The sequence below is a fragment of the Lepus europaeus genome, chromosome 12, assembly GCF_033115175.1.
Source record: "Lepus europaeus isolate LE1 chromosome 12, mLepTim1.pri, whole genome shotgun sequence".
Classification (NCBI taxonomy): Eukaryota; Metazoa; Chordata; class Mammalia; order Lagomorpha; family Leporidae; genus Lepus; species Lepus europaeus.
In genome coordinates, this window is record NC_084838.1 from 60,968,773 (window position 1) to 60,989,220 (window position 20,448).

Sequence of the window (20,448 nt, forward strand, 5' to 3'; positions counted from 1 at the left end):
CGCAAAGTATAAAAATACTGTTTCAGTACTAGTTATAGCATCACTTGGCTTTAGGCGACACATTAGGGACAGATCCCACATGGGGTGTAAGTACACAGTGACTCCTGTTGCTGATTTAACAATTTGACACTCCTGTTCATGGTGTCAGTAATCTCCCTAGGCTCTAGTCATGAGTTGCCAGGGCTATGGAAGTCTTTAGAGTTCGCTGACTTTGATCTTATTCCGATAGGGTCATAGTCAAAGTGGAAGTTCTCTCCTCCCTTCAGAGAAGGGTACCTCCTTCTTTGATGGCCCCGTTCTTTCCACTGGGATCTCACTCACAGAGATCTTTCATTTAGGTCTTTTTTTTTTTTTTTCCCATGGTATCTTGGCTTTCCATGCCTGCTATACTCTCATGGGCTCTTCCGCCAGATCCGAATGCCTTGAGGGCTGATTCTGAGGCCAGAGTGTTGTTTAGGACATCTGCCATTCTATGAGTCTGCTGTGTATCCCACTTCCAATGTTGGATCCTTCTCTCCCTTTTTGATTCTATCAGTTAGTATTAGTAGATACTTGTCTTGTTTGTGTGATCTCTTTGACTCTTAGACCTATCAGAGCTATCAATTGTGAGCTGAAATTGATCACTTGGACTAGTGCGATGGCATTGGTACATTCCATCTTGATGGGATTGTGTTGGAATCCCCTGGCACATTTCTAACTCCACCATTTGCGGCCAGTCTGATTGAGCATGTTCCAAATTGTTCATCTCCTCCCTCTCTTTTTCCACTCTTAGATTTAACAGGGATCACTTTTCAGTTAAAATTTAAACACCTAAGAATAATTGTGTGTTAATTACTGAGTTCAACCAATAGGTACAGAGATCTTCTGTCTCAATTTACAAGGTTCTAAACTCGGAGAACAACAGGATTAGGAAATGAGGGCGCGGAAGGAGGGAGGAAGAGGATGGAAGACCTCCAGCTCTCTGATTCTGTTCTCTAATGTACATCCTTCAAAAATTCTCCATATTGGCCTGAAATCTAACATTTTACTCCTATTGACTGGGTTTCTTTGAAAGTGGTCTCTCTGCTCTTCCAATAGCCATCCACTATAGAGAGTAAGTGGTCATGCACTACCATACTAATACCTTACATCTCTCAGTGGTGGGTAGAGAGGAGCAGGGTCCACTTCTTTGAAGTACATTCTCAGTAGGAAAGGAAAAGTCATTTTTTGGGAGTTGGTTAGGAGCCGTGGTTACCAACTTTGACTAAGATTGTTAGTAGTACTGCCATATTGCCAGTATCAATAATCAATATTGGAAGCTACCATATTTAAATTGTTAAGCTTTATATCCAATCTACAAGTTTAGTATTTTTGAGGGGTTAGACAAATTGTTTATTCAAAATAATTAGCAAAAAGGGAGCAATTCTGGAATTTGAACTGAGGTGCAGTTAAAGTACTGGCATGGAGCCTGGCATATAATAAATACTGAATAAATGACAGCCATTGTTATAATGATACTTAAAATTGCATGGAAAAAATAAGACATAAGTTTGTTTTAGTGCAAAAATTATAATCCATGCATAATTTCTTCATAATACATTCTTCATGAACATTTTGAAGACCCCCTATATTATTATCATTGCACTCTTCAGTATCATTTTTTGTTTTATTAAAGGTAGGTAATTTACTGAAGGTTACACAGTTAGTGAGTGAGTGGTAATATAAGACTTTGTTCTGCCAGTTCTAGAGCCCTCGCTCTCAAACTGGGCTATGTACTTTTGTTACATAGCTAAAGGAAAGCCCAACATTTTTATGAGGTCAATCCTGAGTCAGGATAAGTTAGAAAGAAAACAGCCACCACAGTGTACCATTGGTGAGAAAATGATGGAGTGAACAACAAGGAAAGAGGAGCTTATCAAGATCCAGAACACATCTTTCAAAGTGAAGTACTAGAAGAAAATTTCAGCAAAAACAATTTGTTTACTCCAAAGAAAGAACTTGTATAAAAAGTAAACAACAGCAACAAAAAAGAATAGCTGCAATGATTATGGGACAATGTGAAATGAGAGGAGATAGCAGGAAAATTAAAGTGTTTTCCATATAATTGAAACTGCACTGCAGGAGTAAGAAACAAACATGATAAACATTGATAAACAGGTAAAACTCAAGATAGCTTCTAAAAATAGAAAAATTAAAATGATGAGAAAATATTGATGATGGCAAATTAGAAAATTCAGTATTAATTTGGGTGTTTAGAGGAATCAGAGCATTTAGGAGGAAATAGAATCAAAGACAAGTGAGGAAAATTTTTATGAGCTAAAAATTATCTAAATATTGAGATCAAGAGTTAACTATATTTACCCAATAGTGATGAAAACAGACCTATGTCTAAACTTATTCTTTTGAAATGTTTGTATTTCATAGATGACAAAGAAAATCTTATAATCCTTCTGAATGCAAAGCAAGTTACCTGGATATTCCTTTTTCAACATTAAATGCTGGATGACAGTGGAGGAATACTTGTGATTATGATGAATTTTTATGTTCTAAGAGTTTTATCTGTAGTCAAAAGCATTAGAAATATAGTTTTTATTACTCATAATCCCAAAAGATAGAGTCCCTCATTTTCCTTGTAAAAATTTTAGAAAATATATTCCAACTGACAAAGTTATGAGTCAAAATTTAAAAATTTGGCAACAGGAAAGTATAAACTATAAAAATTACATGTATATATATATATATATATCTGTCAGTGTAGACTGATTATGGGAATAGTAACAAGTAAGCTGAAAGTTATGCTTCAATGGTTATTATAATTATTAGATACATTAATGCCAATGAAAGAGGCAGTTCTTAAATGTGTATTTTTGTGTGTATATATACGTATAAAATGTATGTCTACATGTGTACATATGTATATATGCATAAATAGGAGTTTAGTAACAATGCTCTTGGCGCGGCTCACTAGGCTAATCCTCCGCCTTGCGGCGCCGGCACACCGGGTTCTAGTCCCGGTCGGGGCACCGATCCTGTCCCGGTTGCCCCTCTTCCAGGCCAGCTCTCTGCTGTGGCCCGGGAGTGCAGTGGAGGATGGCCCAAGTGCTTGGGCTCTGCACCCCATGGGAGACCAGGAGAAGCACCTGGCTCCTGCCATCGGATCAGCGCGGTGCGCCGGCCGCAGCACGCTACCGCGGTGGCCATTGGAGAGTGAACCAACGGCAAAAGGAAGACCTTTCTCTCTGTCTCTCTCTCTCACTGTCCACTCTGCCTGTCAAAAAAATAAATAAATAAATAAATAAAAATAAAAAAAATAAAAAATAAAAAATAAATTTAAAAAAATGTAGTAAAGTACATATAGCACAAAATTTACCAACTTAGCAATTTTTAAGTATATAGTTCTGTAGTGATGAGTGTATTCACATTGTTGTGAAACAGATCTCCAGGAGTTTCTCACCTTGCAAAACTGAAATTCTACATGTTCAAAGAACCCCATTCCTCTCTCTCCTTAGCCCCTGGCAGTCACCATTCTACTTTGTTTCTAAAGTCTGACTGCTATGATATAGTATATAAGTATAAAGTATTTGTGACTAATTCCCAGATTGCATTTTTTTTAAATTACATGGAATAACACATAGTATATATAATTTATTTGAGAGATGTAGAGGTATATTTTTATATATGTATATTATATGATATATAATATAATTTTAAAAATAATACATGTACACACACAGATAGTGAGAGTCAATTGCCATCAGGTGGTTCACTTTCTAAATGCCTGCATGGCTGGGGAAACCTAGAAGCCAGATACGAAATCCAGATGTCCCATCTGTGTTGTGGGAACCCAATTATTGGAGCCATCACTACTTTCTCCCAGGGCCTGCATTACCAGGAAGCTGAGGTCAGGAGCCAGAGCTGGGGCTGGAACCTAGATGCTCCAATATGGGGCATGGGTATCCTAACTGCTAGGTTAACCATCTATTTCACTTACCCCCTGCCCCAAGGAAAGTTTGGGAAATTAGCAGTGTCAGATTAGTGCCCTCCTTTTAGACTATTGTTGGGTTTTGCTCAAGTCTCATTGGCTTTATCTCTATTTTTACTTAGATTTGGTGTTAGGTAAGCTGACTACTTAGTGTCAAATAGATTTGACATCAACATTCCACATCCCTGTGTGGGTATATTACTTTGTGTTTTTTGTTTGTTTGTTTTTTGTTTGTTTGTTTGACAGGCAGAGTGGACAGTGAAAGAGAGAAACAGAAAGGTCTTCCTTTGCCTTTGGTTCACCCTCGAATGGCCGCCGCGGCCAGTGTGCTGTGGCCAGCACGCTGCAGCCGGCATGCTGCTGCCGGCGCGCTGCGCTGATCTGAAGGCAAGAGCCAGGTGCTTATCCTGGTCTCCCATGGGGTGCAGGGACCCAAGCATTTGGGCCATCCTCCACTGCACTCCCGGGCCATAGCAGAGAGCTGGCCTGGAAGAGGGGCAACCGGGACAGAATCCGGCACCCCGACCAGGACTAGAACCTGGTGTGCCGGCGCCACTAGGCGGAGGATTAGCCTGTTGAGCCACAGCGCCGGCCTATGGGTATATTACTTTGTTCTCTGTCATAATGACAAATTTTCTGGTAAGGAACTGCTGTTGTTCATGGAATAAACCATAATGATAAGAGCTCATTATTCTCTGCTATATTCATTTTCATTGCTATATTCAATTTGATGATGTTTTATTTAGAATTCTTGAAGTTGCATCTATTTTATGTGTGCTTGATTTCTGGTTGGGGGGTTGCTTTGGTTGTTTTTTCAATTTTTTTATTTATGTAAGGTGAACAAATCTCGTGCATTTCATATCTACAGATTTATGAGCATAGTAATACTTCCCACCCACCCTCCTCTCCCTCTGCCCATTTTCCCACCTTCCATCCTCCTTCCTTTCTTACTGTTTTAATTTTTACAATGACATACTTTCAGTTTATTTTTTAATCATAAGGTTAACCCTCCACTAAGTAAAGAATTCAGCAAATAGAAGAAAAAAAACCACTATTCCTCAACAGTAGTGGCAAGGATGATAACCAATAATCAAATTTCAAAAATGTCAATTTCACTTATATTTTTTTGTATTCTCTTAGTTATTGCAGATCAGGTGAAAATATACAATACTTGTCTTTTTGGGACTGGCTAATTTTACTGAATATAATGCATCCATTTTGTTGCAAAAGCCAGGATCTCATTCTTTTTATGGCTGAATAATAGTCCATAGTGTATACATACCACATTTTCTTTATTCAGTCACCTGTTGATGGACATCTGGATTGATTCAATATCTTAGCTATTATGAATTGAGCGGCAATAAATGTGGGGTACAGATCACTCTTTCATATGATGATTTAATTTTGTCTGGGTAAATTCCCAGGAGTAGGATGCCTGGGTCATATGGTAGATCTATTTTCAGATTTCTGAGGAATCACCATACTGTCTTACACAGTGGCTATACTAGTATACATTCCCACCAAGTGTGTGTTAGGGTACTTTTTTCCCCACATCCTTGCCAGCATTTTTTTTTTTTTTTTTTTTAGAAAGAGAGCTACAGAGAGAGGTAGAGAGAGAGATAGACAGAGGGAGAGGTCTTCCATCCACTGGTTCACTCCCTAAATGGCTGCAACAGCTAGAGCTGAGCTAATCTGAAGCCAGGAGCCAGGAGCTTCCTTGGGGTTTCCCACATGGGTGCAGGGGCCCAAGGACTTGGGCCATCTTCTGCTGCTTCCCAGACCATAGCAGAGAGCTGGATCAGGAGTAGAATAGCCAGGACGTGAACCAGGGCCCAAATGGGATGCTGGTGCTGCAGGCTGGGGCTTTAACCCACTGTGCCACAGCACCGGCCCCAAGAAGCATTTATTATTTTTTCTTTGCTAACTTGGGTGATGTGAAAGTTCATAGTCATTTTTATTGGCATTTTCCTGATCCGTAGTGATCCTGCACATTTTTTCATGAGTCTGTAGGCTATTTGAATTTCCTCTTTTGAAAACTGCCCTTTCAAGTCCTTTGCCCATTTCTTATCTGGATTGTTTGTTTTATTGTTGTTGAGTTTCTTGAGCTCTTTATAGATTGTGGTTGTTAATCCTTTATTAGTTGCATAGCTGGTAAATAGTTTCCCCCTTTCTGTTGGTTGCTTCTTCACTTTGTTGAGTGTTTCCTTTTTAGGGGGTTGCTTTGTTTTAATAAAGGAGGTTAGAAGTTTAGGTATTCAGATTTTTCTAGCCTCATAGGGACTCATATGAGAGCTTTTTTCCTAAGGAAACTTGTCATTGTCTAAGGCCTTTGAGAGTAGAAATAGCATTAAAACTTAGAGGCTAGGTAAAGCAAAGCTAAAATTCAGGTGTGCGCTCATCGGAACCTGGTGCTATTTTCAAAGGTGGCTGTCAAATTTTAAAGTACACACAAATCACCTGCAGATTCTAATCTCAACGGTCTGGGGTGGAGTCTGTTCCACTTTTCTAATGAGCTTCCAAGTTATGCCACTGCTGCTGCTTCTAGGACCACATTTTAGATGTACCAGAGGAGTGGTTCCCAAACCTTGCTGCACAGTTGAATCACTTAGAGGGACTTCAGGCACACCGCTTACTTCAGAAAAACTGACACTGAAAGCTAAGCTGTTTTCAAGAACCCCAGGTGGCTCCAGTGCTCAGCAAATTTTGGGAACCACTGTACTAGGGTAATTGGTCTATTCAGGTTTTCCACTTCTTTGCTCAATTTTGGTTACTTTTATTTTACTAAGTAATTTCCCATTTAAGTTTTCAAAGTTGTGGTCAATATGTTGTATGTGTTATTCTCTTATAATTTCCTTTAAGTGTATTTGGTTTCTATGGTTATGTCTCCTTGCTATTCTTGTACTTGGATATTTTTGCTTTCTCCTTTTTTCCTTAAACAGGCATGCAAATGGAATTTCTGTTTTGCTGTTCTTTTCAGAGAATCATCTTTTGTTTTATTTACTGTTTCAAATAATTTTTTTCTTCCTATTGTTAGCTTTTATCTTTAATTTTATCTTCAAAAATTTTCTTAGATTTTTGCTATTCTTCCTCTTATGGTAAGTAATTAGTTTCTTTTCATTGCTTTCAAGACAGCTTATAATAATTTCCCTTTTGATTTTCTCTTTAATTCATGGTTTATTTTCTTAATTTCCAAGTAATTCTGAAAAGTTGGTCCCTTTTTATTATTTACTTTTAATTTTATTTGCCATAAATGAGATAGTATCCCTAAACAAGTATCTACTTTTAAGGATTTGTTGAAGTTAAGAAAATTATCAAAAGTTTTAAAAGTATGCATACTAATAAAGTATAATTTGTATTTGGATAACATAAAATCTGTACAATAAACACGTTCAATTCTAAGAAAGACATATTGAAAGTTCTCACTATGATTATATTTTTATCAGTTCTTACAATAGTTTTGGTTTTATACGTTTTTTCACATTTTGTCATCTGTTGTTTATGATTTATTGTCTTTATTAATATTGTCTTCTCTTCATATTTAATGATCTGTATCCTCTCTTTTATAATATCTCTCAAATATCTCTAATTAACACTGCTTTTTTGTTTGAATTTGATTTCTTGGTGTGTGCCCATTGATTGCAAATTTTTTTGTTCTTGTTATCCTATCTTAAGTGTGTTCCTTGAAAATTGCAGCTCTTATTTTCTTCGATTGATCTAATCTTTTTGTTTTCTGTTCTATATTCTCACTCATTGTGTCTTGTTTTCTCTAGTTTAATTTGGGAACTCTACCTTTTCTTTCCCTGCTCTTAAAACGAGAGTCTGCTCTTTACTATTACTTGAAAAGAATATTTGATTTTCATGTAGATTTTTAGGTACCTTGATTATCCTGTATATTTTAGAGAAGAGAAATGGGAGACGTAGGAGAGTTCAGCAGCTTGCCTCACACAACATCCAAGGCAGAGCTGACTATGGGCTGTCTTGCTTTGGAACAGATTTTTTAACCACGACGCTCTGGTGCATTTGGAGGGAGATGTACCTCCCACATCCATAGATAACATGGTAACATGAAAGAGAATGCATGTAATTTTATTATACATTAAAAACAAACATAGCTAACTTTGTAAACTATATGATATCTGTGCAAATGAAATTAAAAACCTGAAACACTGAGGATTTCCTGGGAAAAGATTTCAAACCATAACTTCTGACTCTTCTGTGGGTTACTTCAGTACCACAAGGGATTTACATTTCATACTGAAGAGTGAACTTAATTCTAAGTTATATCAGAATGTTAACCTTGGGTATCGGCTGCGATCCAGTCTCTGTGTAGAGGATCTTCATGTTTGCAATGATTAATATTTCTATTTCATAATCACTATTCCCATCTCTAAGTATGGACAGTTCAGAAAAGTTGAGAAATTGAACATAGAGCTGTCTCATACATACATAGATAAAATTATTTCAGCAGTAAAAAACAATTGTTGCGTGATAGTCATGAAAGACTCAAAATCCTCCAAGAATCCTCTGAAACAGAGATGATTTTATGAGTGAGGTTTTCCATTTTCTAGAACTTTTCATGAAACCACATTTTGTTCTGTTCCAAAGCACAAAAAATAATGGACTGTCACCCAAACCATTTTATAAGAATGCATGTAACCCAGTATGAAAATTTAACAAATATAATACAAAATTTTCCAGCTACATGCACATAAAAAATTTAAAAGAAACCAAGCAAACCACTTCAACAGTAAATTAGAAGAACTGTCTACCACGGATAAGCAAAGACAATTTAAGGACCCAGAACTATATATAAATGCCATTAGGAAAAAAAATAGGTACTCTTCTAATGCCAAAAATTCATTTGATAATGTTCAGTAACCATGCACATCTAAAAATATTTTAAAACTGAATAATTTGAGAATAACTGAATATCTGCTCAAATGATCAACATTACCTCTAACTTTGAAATTCTTTTCAGTAATTTCAATGTTAGGAATAAAATATTCCTGTTAACACACTTCCTGTTTTATTTATCTTAAATAATTGTTTCAAGTGCTTTGTTTTTGAATATTCTGTTCAAAGAAATAAAGTATGTGTATCTGAAAAAAAATCCAACTTAATTATAATTAAATGAGAATCATAACATTAATGTAATGACATCTTTCCCCTATTAACTTGCCACAATTAAAAACAAATCCCTACTGATATGTACTTCTGGCAGCAGCATGGTGAGATGGACACGCTCATGACATGCTCTAGGGAATATAACTTGGCTAAACCCGTTATGAAAAGCAGCTTGATAGTTTTTACCAAGAAGTTTAAAAGAATTTGTGTCCTTTGACCCAGTAATTCTACTTCTGGGAACTCCAGCCTAAGGAAATCATGAGAATTGCTGACAAAGATGTGTGTATGAGGATGTTAATGGCAATGCTGTTTATAATATTTAAAAAATGGGAAATAACCTAAAATGCCAAATAATATGAGAATAGTCAAATAAATGGTCAAATAAAGTATGATGCAGCCCTGTAATCTACAGTCATAAAAATCGTGCTTTTGAAAAACTACTTAATCTGAAGAACAGGAAACAGTGTTAATAGGGAAGAAAAGCAGGATATTTATTTAAATTTGATGTTTTTGAATATCTAAATTTGACTTTAATATAAAAATATATATGTTATAATGCAGGAAAAAATTGTAGGACTGGAAGGAAATCCATATAAATGACACATTAATATATATAAATAATTTATGAATATAACACTATCAGAGTGTATTAAAGTTGGGAAATTTCTGACCCCTATATATCTCAAGTCACCACTGGGATTTAAATTTCATATTTTTAAAGGATGAATTGGGTTCTAAATTAATGTTACAATGTTGTCCATGACCATCAGATAAAGTTCAGTTTCTGTGTCGAGAATCCCTGTGTTTGCAGTGATTAATATTTCTATTTCATAATCACAGATTCCAGTCTTAACCAGGGACAGGTCAGTTGAGAAGCTGAAGATAGAACTACAGCTCATAATACCATGACTCCCAGAAAATCATCAAAGGGATAGGGGTGGTACCTGAGGTTACATGAAGATTGGCAAGGAACTAATGTGAAATAATCTCTTCCCCCTTTTGCAACCATAAGCAAAAAGAGTAAAGCCATCTTTTACACTTTGTTGAATTCAGTAAACAATTGGAATCAAGACTGGAAAATGCAAGTGTGATCCCTCAAGTTCATCTTTTTTTTTTCCCCCAAATGAACAATGCAATAAAACTAACAGAATCATGATGAGCCATGTAAGAAAGAGGAATATGAGGGCTTCAAAGAGTTTTGGAGGTATTTTATCCGGTTCCCTACCCAAAATGAGAACTCTTAAATCCGAGAGTTTTTACATCTACTAGGAAACTCCCTACCTCATGGGTCCATGTTTCCTTATCTACAAAATGGTAACAATAATGTGACGTATGTCATAGGATCATTGTGAGCATTAAGTGAATTTGTGCTTGTGAAAGTTTTAGCACAATATCTGGACATATGTGGTTATCATTGCCTTTGCAAAATTTTGCATTCCTTCCTAGGACTTTTCTCATTGGATGGCAAATCTGTTTACTGAACCAAAAAGCAGCTTCTGGGACTATGCAGAATAAATCTAATCCACTGTCTACATTATCAGTCCTTCAAATACTTGAAGACAGCTTTCATGAATTTAATAACTGCTTTTTGTGGCTTTTTTAAATTTCAAGAATAGAACATAGTAGACCATAAAAATGAGCACTATCAGTCTTCCTTTGGATTTTCCATGAAAATGTTGTTTAACATTCAAATGGTGCTGATTATAATTTGAGATATTAACAGTGAGACATGCCATTGTGTCCCTCTGTTATTGTTTGTAAAGGAGGTTAAACACTATATTAACTGTGAGTAGATATTTACTCTTGCTTTTGTTAGAGAAAAATAAAAAAAGAAGTAAAATAATGTAATTTGATATTGCCTTTGAGACTTCATTTTGTGGAAGTCTTTATTTCCTACTCAATTTTATTTTTTAAGAAGCATAGATATAGTGTAAATACAACATCACATAAATGCAGAGTTGTTCTTTTCTTCCTGGCTTAAGCTGTTGAATAATATTGCTCTGTACCCATTAAGCAGCTGCTCTGCTTCTGAGATGCTCATATTTCCTTTGGTAGATGAAGGGAATTTACTACATGAATGTCTCCAAATTGCTTTAAAATCATTGGTCTTTGTATCAGCTATTTAGATTTACAGTAGTCTCTCTATGTGACATGTGAAAGCTACCTTTCTGAAAAGCCCCAGGAGCCTGGATGGCACCCTGTTAGCACCAACAACCTATATTTTTGTTGAGTCTGGCCCTCTAAACTGTTTATTGTACAGCTCCTAACCTATTTTAAGATCCTCCCCAGTTATTTTTCTAGAGTCTTCTAGTATTGTCTTCCATATGCTAATGAGCAAGCACTGTTAGCTATCCAAGTTCTCAGTAATCAACTATTGTTTGATATGTTTTGTCTTGGGTGATGCATGTCCATTGTTAAGGCCGTACTGTGTGCAAAGATGCATGAAGGTGGCAGCCATCAGCTTCAAGTACTTCTCTCACATTAGCTCCTTGCCTGATTCCCAGCCACCTGCACTCCTAAGCTCATTGTCAACAGCATTATCCCTTGTCCCCAGGAAGACTCCTTGGGAAGTCTCACCATGCTTCTGGCAGGAGTACAGCCAGTTGGGACCTGTGGTGTTGTCTTTTGTGCTGTGGGTTCCAAAGCAATTCTGATATTTTCCCACTGCTTTTTATAACTTTAGAGAAATAATGTTTAGTTTTCTTTGTAGATTCCAATATCCTAGAATGTAGAGAATTGGGGATAGGAGGTGGAGAAACACTCTGCTGTATCCTGAATTGCCTCCCCCTTTCTATGAGGTCACTGTTGCATTTTGTCTATGTTGGCCTACCTATCTTCCCACCAGGAGAATTAGTCCTCCCTCATAGTTTGGCTCCTTACAGCCCCATGCACCACTCCATGTTAAAGGCATGGCTTAGAAGCAGGAGGACCTCTGGCTATTGTTGGAATAATAAGGAAATCAACTTTAGGTTATATCTGCATATTGAGATATTGCCATGTATTACATGTGATGCCATTTATATATATACCAAGATGTTCACTGTTATTCACTCACTCATTCAGTTTATAAGTATTTTTTGGAGTGCCTGTATTTAAACACTTCTGTTCTTTTGGTTGCTGTTTTGTTCTAAACACAGCAGAGTCAAGGATATGAGCTGACCCCTGTCACTACTCTTTACCATTCTACCCAAAAGTTTAAATAAACCCTGCAGGGACCAAGTTCCAGGGAATGAGAAGAATAAGTGTATTTATCTGCCAAGCTTAGACATCTATGTCTGCAGTGTCATAAAATAAGTAAGATGTCAATTTGAAACCCTGTTTAAGACGTTTAAAGTGACGTTAAGGTGAAATGTTGTTCTGTGGTCATTTAGTAATCACTCTATATATAGGCAATGAATTAGTCATTAAGGGAGACACAGAGATGAACCAAACCTAGTCACTCTCCTAAATAAAGGAGCTGATAATCCAGCAGGGAATTCAAGATCTGAAAACTGATATCCTGGAAAATGTGAATGTACAAAGTATAAAATAAGTACAAACTAGGTGCTACATGAGTACAGAGGAAAGAGATTATTTCTGGCTGGCCCGGGGGTGGAGGTGAGATGAAGGTGGGAGAGCCGTTTGTGGAGTGGGTGCTGGTGGAGCTGGATGTGGAAGGCTGAGAGTGGAGGGTACGGAAGAACGGCCTCATCAGAGGGGCTTCTAAGCGTGCTACAGCAGCAGGATATTCTGAGGGCAGGCATTTCTTGAGCGCAACTGGGTGACGACAGTCTTGTCTAGTTAAGTATATGAGCTAGAGTTATGATAAATAAGGGTCTTACATTTAATCTATTAAGTTTACTACATATAAAGTGTAATAAGCTATACCTACAACAACAAAAGCAAAAAAAAAAATCTTCATATAAAATAACAGGATTCCAGAAAACTAAAAATGTCTTTTTTTCCCCAGCTGAGCAAAGGTAGTTAGTGTCCTATTTTTTTATCCATGACCTTTAGTACTTTGTACAGTGCTGGTTACATAGAAGTTTCTCAATTATCAGTGAAATGAACGTAGCCTGTTGAAAGCTCAATTGCTCAAGAAGAGTTTCTTAAAACAGAAGTGCATCAGATGGGAACATTTTGTTATTTGTGTCTTAAAAATGTACCTTTTTTGTTCAGAGCAGTGACTTAATATGAGACATAAGTTTTATCATTAGAGGAGAGCTTATAACTCCTTTTTTCTATTTCTTTTGTTCTGTTTGTAAATGATATTTATAATATTTATAAATATATAATATTTATAAATGACTTGGGACTGTCTGGAGTCCGGTGTGTGTAGTTCAATGGCTAGCTGATCGATGGGTCCACTGTGCAAGTAATTTATTGGTAACCTTTAGCCAGTGCTTACCATCAGTTTTCCACTTTTGTTACATTTAGTATTCCTAATAACTCTATGAGGTCTCATATCTCTAATTTACAGGTGAGAAATCTGAGACACAAAGAGGTCTAATGGCCAGGATTCAATAACTGACAAACTGGCTGGGGTACAAATCCCATCTCCTTGACCTGTGGGCTCCATATTGCTAAACCACCCATGCCTTCTCAGCCCTGTCCAGAGTGTGATCTCTTGGCCAGCCCCAAAACTTTATGTCAGATCCAATCTAGTAGCCAAATCTTGGAGTGCATGCTTGGTTTTCCTTCTTAGAAGTGTTTGAATCCTGGGCGTTCTCAGATACTGCACGCTTCCTTCCTAAGGCTTCTTTCTCTCCTCACCAACATTACAGCCCCTTGCTCTAACCGAGAACCAGAGAGGGGCCATTACTGTTGTCTCTGTGGGAGTCCTTGCCTCTGCCAAACATGTCTGAGATTGCTCAGTCCCCTGAGCTGTGGACCATGCCCCCGTGAGCCCTGTGTGCAGGTGTCATGTAAAGGTCCTATAGCATTCTGTGTTCTGGAGGCCTGGATTCACTGCCATTTGCTGCAAAGGGGGTCCAGTTCTTGAAATCAAGGGAGTCCAAGGGAATAAGAGCAGAAGTGAAGGAAGCACTGAAGTCATGCAAGGTCTATGAAAGGTGCACAGAAATAGACTGACGCAAAGTATTTGCTGTACATACAGGTTCTGCTGTTATGTCACTGGTGACTCTGGAACAAGGGTGACAGTGCTGGTAACAGCAGTACAGTTTTCTTTCATCAAAGAGGGATTTGTGAAAGAAAACTGGCTTCAAGGAATCTTTGAAGTATTTCCAACAAGGTGCTAATTGTGGTTGTGGTTTTCCTTTTTCTTTCTTTCTTGTTTTTGATGGGTGGACTTTAGTCTACAGGTGCTACTGAGTCAGATGCATTCAACAAGTACCCTTGAACCTTTTTCTTTATGTGTGGCCCATGGCAAATAACAACCATACCAATTTCCCTGTATACTGAGAAAGTTAAGGGAAAAAATGTCCTAGGAGGTTTTAAGCATTTAAACCTTTTACATGTGTTTAATGAGATCCAGTTCGACTTCACGAGACATTTACTTTTACTTGCCCTTGTTGTAAGCATACTTGTGAGTGTTCTAACCTTTGGTTTAAAAACACTGAAACAAATTCTGATGTTTAATAATTTAGTTTGTTTCCTGCTTTACATTGATTTTTTTCCCCTTGATGTTTATTTTCAGGGTACCTTGAGGATAGTTTTGTAAAATCTGGAGTCTTCAACGTATCAGAACTTGTGAGGGTATCCAGAAGTGAGTAAATCATTTTATTATTTAAACATACAATATGGTTTATGATATTTTACATTTTGAGCTTTAAATGAAAAGAGAACACATACATTTGCATTCAGGCTTTAAAAATCTCAAATCTTGGACAAAATCCTAAGTGATATATTTTGTCTGATTTTTAAAAATCCTTCAAGTGATCAAAACTTTGTTGCACAAAAATAATTTTGAGATTGTTCTGATTGCCATGTTTTTGCTATTCATTTAATTCACTGTTCTCTGTGACCATAGATGGTCATTTATATCAAAGGAAGTGTGATTAATTAAATGTACTCAGTGTTGTTATGATAACCCACATAAGTTTCCTGTAGATAAGTGCTTTTTCATTTTACTAACATTTTGGTGGGGGTTGGAGATGTACAGGATATACACACTAATGTGCAGAGTGTGGAGGGATGCAGAAATTAACTTTGCAGATTGTTGTGGGATATAGATAGAAAGCATTGTTATCCAAAACAATGTCCAATTGTTTTAACTGGCCACCTCACCTGAGACACCATTCTTGGCAGGCCGGATCAGATTTTTCTAGGGTAAGTTCACCTGGCTAGCTACCTAAGCAAGGGGAAAGTTCCTTGATTACACGTGTGTGCAGACATACTGAATGCACTGAGTCTGTTGAAGGAGGTGACCTTTTCCTGCTCCCTTCTCGGCCTTAGCTTGTTTGTGTAACTTCAAATGGTGGTTTTGCACCTCACACTTTATTAGAAAGCGTTCACAGTTTAGAGTGATGCATTCAGGTGTTGCAGTGGCACTCTGGCCTTTGTTTAAGTTGTGTTTCTCATTTGGTGCAAATTCAGGGGTCATGAGTGAGAGTTCTGATGCTTCAGAAGGAGGAGAGAGGGAGTGAGTTACTGAGGGGGAGAGTTAGCAGTAGCTTCAGTGTCGTGAAGAAACTTCCAAGCTGGAGGCTGCGTGTCCATTCAACCATAATTTCTCAAATAGCAAGATTTCTGCAGTGGCCAAGGATATATACTTGTGTCTCAGGGAGTAACACACAAGAACATATGTCTCAGGGAGTACATTTAAGCCCTGAAGTAACATTCTTCCTGGTATAGTTCTGGATTCCATAAACGTATGATGCATGGACCTCTGTCATACTTGGGGGGTGTAGGAGATAGCAGTCTTAGTATCTACTTCTCTGTATCTCCAGGGTATGGATTTGCTGGGTAGGCAGATTCTCATGATCTCTGTTGCCCAAGACAATGAGCCCTACCTGGTTTCCAGACCAATATGTGATAGACAGAGAGGCCTTTGACATTTGAAAGTTTTTAAGTTTTTTAGTTGTAGATTTGGAAAGAAATATGCCTGACTTAATCATGACTGCATTGCAGCATCATGTAAAGGAAGAGGCTCTTTCAAGGTGTGGGTGTGTGTGTGTGTGTGTGCGCGCATGTGTTTGAGTCAATACTGCTGTTTAGCAGAAAGGCTGTGCTGCTGCAGCTGGGAGACTTATCAAATTATTTGCTTAAATTCGTATTTCACTAAGTTCCCTGATAGAGTTTCATCCTTCGTATGAGAAGGGCAGCGGAGTCATCTGTCAGAAAATATTTATTTAGTACCTCATTATGGGTAATATTACGCTAAGTGCTGTCAAAAGAAAACCACCCTGAGAACCTTCAAAAGCCCAGAGTGATATTTTGAAAAAATCTGAATTTAAAACATTAAAAAATAGATTGAGAACACCTTTCTGTAACAGCTCTGAAACAGGAGAACACCTCAGTCATTTCTCATTCATACTGTCATCTCTTAGAAGTTTCTAGGTTATTTGTTAGACCTACCATTACTAATTTGTAATTAGTACTTTAATTATCTATATCCATTCATTAGTTAATTTATTCAGCAAACATTTATTTTCTCCTCCATATATAAATAGGTGTCTCTGAAATGCTTGAAAACTTATTCTCCTAAGTGTTTTCATGTATCCACATTATAATCTTGTTTACACAATTGAGCTTCATTGTTTATGAAATAAGGGTTAAGTAAACATAAACTTCACACAGCCCTGATGCACACACTCTGACTTCTTCAGGGTTCACAGTATGTTAATAGTTTCTGTCCTCTAGGGTTTTATTATCATATGACCCACTAATGTGTATGTTGACTTTAGCTAATGAAGCTATTCAGTTTTAGGATAGTGATCTCTCTGTTGAATGATATTATCTCCATCTTTAAAGTTGATTTAGGATCAGCTTTTGGAGAGAGGAGAACAATAAGAGAGATTAAGGGTTGGCTTCTAACCTTTAGAATCTGAGGTTCTCTGGCGTTTCATCTCTAAGAGGACATTGGCAACCTCTTAAACATGATTTGCAATGCTCAGCTTCTTACAACTCTGGGGAAGAGGTGCTAATGCTGATCTTTGGTCTGATGCAAGTTCTCCCTGAGGCTTTTAAATAGGAAGAGCTGATGGTGACTTGCTGTTCTCACACACTCTCCGTATCATTAAATCCATTGTGTGTTTGCTGTTTGAGTATTTTGGCCATATTTGTTACTAATCTACCTTTTCTTCCCCCTGTAGTCTCCCATTTGGTGTCAGAATTCATAGCAAATGTTTATAATGCTTACATATAAATCTGTAGACAAATTATTTTTATTCTTATCTTGATACCCTGGACTAATCTTACGGAAAAAAAAACATAGAAAAAATAAAATTTCTGAAGATTTTTTAAATTATCATTTTATGTTAATTAATTAGTTACACCCAGCATGTTTATGACCAGGCAAACTGTATTGACTGTGGAGTCATATCTATTTAATAGGAACTACCATCTTTGCCCATATATTGCATGATCATAATAAATTTGCAAATAATTTGATAAAACCTGTACATTCCTGTTAGTAACTCTGGCCTTTGAATTCTATCCATTGTATACATTGCTGTTAAAGGAAGCCAGATTGCTCTCTTCACTAGTCCTTCATATGCTTTCTCTAGTACATACTCTACTTCTAATGTCACACAGAGCATGGTTCTAATAATAAATTTTAAAGTATGTGGTTACTCTGGGATTTCTTACCTTGCATTTTTTTAACCTCTGGGATACCCCAAGCCACAACAAACAGCTACATTTTAGCCGTCTAAATAACTCAAGCCACCCGACGCAGTTACTAATTGCACATAAACATTATCTGTGTAAAAGGAAGTTAGAGTGTGTGATACGAAAAGAACAGTCTAACAGAAGGCAGAAGCTCCAGAAATTTGGAGCTGACACTTCTCATGTATATAATGATTCACTTCAATTTTTTTGTAGGAAAAGAGAGATAGTCATTGCAAATTCCTTGATGACTTTCCTGTAATAAAACATGTGCCTCTTGATCATCTGTTCTGAAAAACATTTTAAGTTAACCTTGGCCTGCTTGATACCAAAATGCAACTCAATTTTTACACATTTAGAATATTTATTAAAAATTCTGGGTAAGAAAAATTCCTTGAAAATCTGTGATCTCTTTGGAATTTTATATTCAACATCAGGCAGTTAGGAAAGGGAAAAATTAAATAACTATGTGTTCTTCGAGTGAATCTCAGGGGCCTTAGAATGTTGTTGCCAAGCCCCAGGCATACTTTCCCTCGCGAGAGCTCTTGAAAACCTGATTAAAACATCTGAATACCCTAGATTTCTGAATTTGCACAGCAGTATGATGAGAAAGATTCTAAAGTTCCTACCCCAGGATATGGTGGGTATTAGAGTCTTAAGGAAAAGAGAAATTTCCTCAATGTTGTCCAGAAGCATGGAAAATATTACATTATTACATTGGAATAGAAATGACAAGTGTGGATGCCATTCCCAATGTTTCTGTTCATTTTATTCCTCAGCGCCCATAACCCAGGGAACTGGAGTCAACTTCCCAATTGGAGAAATCCCGAGCCAACCATATTACCATGACATGAACTCTGGGGTTAATCTTCAAAGGTCGCTGTCTTCTCCACCAAGCAGGTAATTGAAAAAGGAGCTGCTCAAATTCTCAGCCTATATGCAGATTTACATATACATATATATATATATATAAATATATATATTCACACACACATATACATAGAGAGAGGTAGATATGCTTAGGTAGGTATGCAGGTAGGTAGATAGGTGGGTGAGAAGAGAAATAAAACCATTTTTGCTAATAGTATGCAGATTTTAAATCTTTCCTAATTAAATTTCTTGTGATATTTGCAATTAAATGTAATTATCCAAAGCACCTTTTAAAATCTTTGTTGGGGAAAAAGGGAATTACGAAAATTAATGTGATTTTTATCCTGTTGTATGAAATAGTCTTCTATGAGTTAGCCAATTCTTCTGGTGACTTTGAAAATGATGTTGCTATGGCAGTAATCCCTGGCTTATAACTGGTCCAACCTGGTAACTGTTACCCTTAATACCACTTCCAAGATTGGGATAATGAAATATCAAAACTGAAGTGTATCATTTATCTAACCTTAAATTAAAGTCCTTATGCTAGAGCATAGTTTGCCAAAGTGTTCAATTAGTTGATAATCTTTGACTAATTTAGTTCATTCTCAGTTATCATGAATGTACTGCCTGCTCTGCCACTTGCTTTAGCTAGTATCTGTTGGGGAGGTGCTAGAGTGAGTTTTCTTTGCTTCTAAGTCCTTTATTGGCATTCTCATTCTCTCTGCTGATATTCCAAGTGTAACTTTCAGTCAAGATGGATAAGTAGTACAGATGTATTATTTTGGGTGTTTTTTTTTTTTGAGTTGTGTCTTCACCATATCAAGACTTTCCATATCATCTCCTTTCCAGAGCGTTAAATATACCCTTATATCAAATATCAATACATTAAATATAAACTATATTATATTGTTAATATATTAAATATGCTCTTATATCAATATAAGAGCATCACAAATTCCAGAGCAAAGCTGTTTAATCTTTTCTCTAGGTATTTGCTTTTTTAAATAATTGAGGTGAACCATATTTTCCTTATTAAAATATATGTCATTTTCAAAGTTTTCTGTTTGGCTTGAATTTGGCAGTGCCTTTTTTACTTGGTTAATCTTTAAGAATAAAGGATCAGTACCCCTGTGTTTAAAGAAAAATTAAGAATATATGAAATAGTTTATAGTCAGTGAAATACAATACATTTATTATTATTATTAATTATAGGGTTACCACTGCTAATTACTATTTTAAGTATATTCTAAAGGCCAGTTACATAAGAGTGTTATATTTAATAATTTATTTAATCCTCTTTGCCATCCTCCTTTGAACTATGTTTTATTATTTCCATTTTACAGATGACTAAACTGAGTTTAGAAAAGTTAAAGAGCTAACTAATAAGAACTAATAAGTGGCCTAGTCACGATTTGATAATAGGTTGTCTGCTTTTGAAGCTCTGTTCTTTTCTACTCCATTAACCTATCTTTGAATGAATAGGAAAAGTTTACATTGTCAGTGGCAAGTGCTATACAAATGAACATCATTAATATCAGTGACAATTACAATAAGAATAAGGTACAATCACAATTCTGTCACAATTTGAATACTAGTAGACAGATCACATTAAAAGTTAATTTTTTATTGCTGAAATTTCTCTGTGAATACATTTGAAAAGATAAAAAATGTAATGAACACTTTACTTGTTTGGTAGGAGAAGGTATAAGATAGTATAATAAATGGTA

The 20,448-nt window shown here is 36.6% G+C and overlaps 1 protein-coding gene across 8 annotated transcripts in view; it reads left to right on the forward strand.

Annotated features, from left to right (window-relative positions):
* Positions 1-20,448, forward strand: part of NFIB (nuclear factor I B) — a 241,001-nt gene that overhangs the window by 158,337 nt on the left and 62,216 nt on the right. For all 8 annotated transcript variants that reach the window (XM_062208243.1, XM_062208245.1, XM_062208244.1 and 5 more), the window contains exons 4-5: positions 14,721-14,789; positions 18,631-18,751. In XM_062208243.1, the coding sequence (XP_062064227.1) occupies positions 14,721-14,789; positions 18,631-18,751 (190 nt within the window). The remainder of the gene's footprint in view (positions 1-14,720; positions 14,790-18,630; positions 18,752-20,448) is intronic.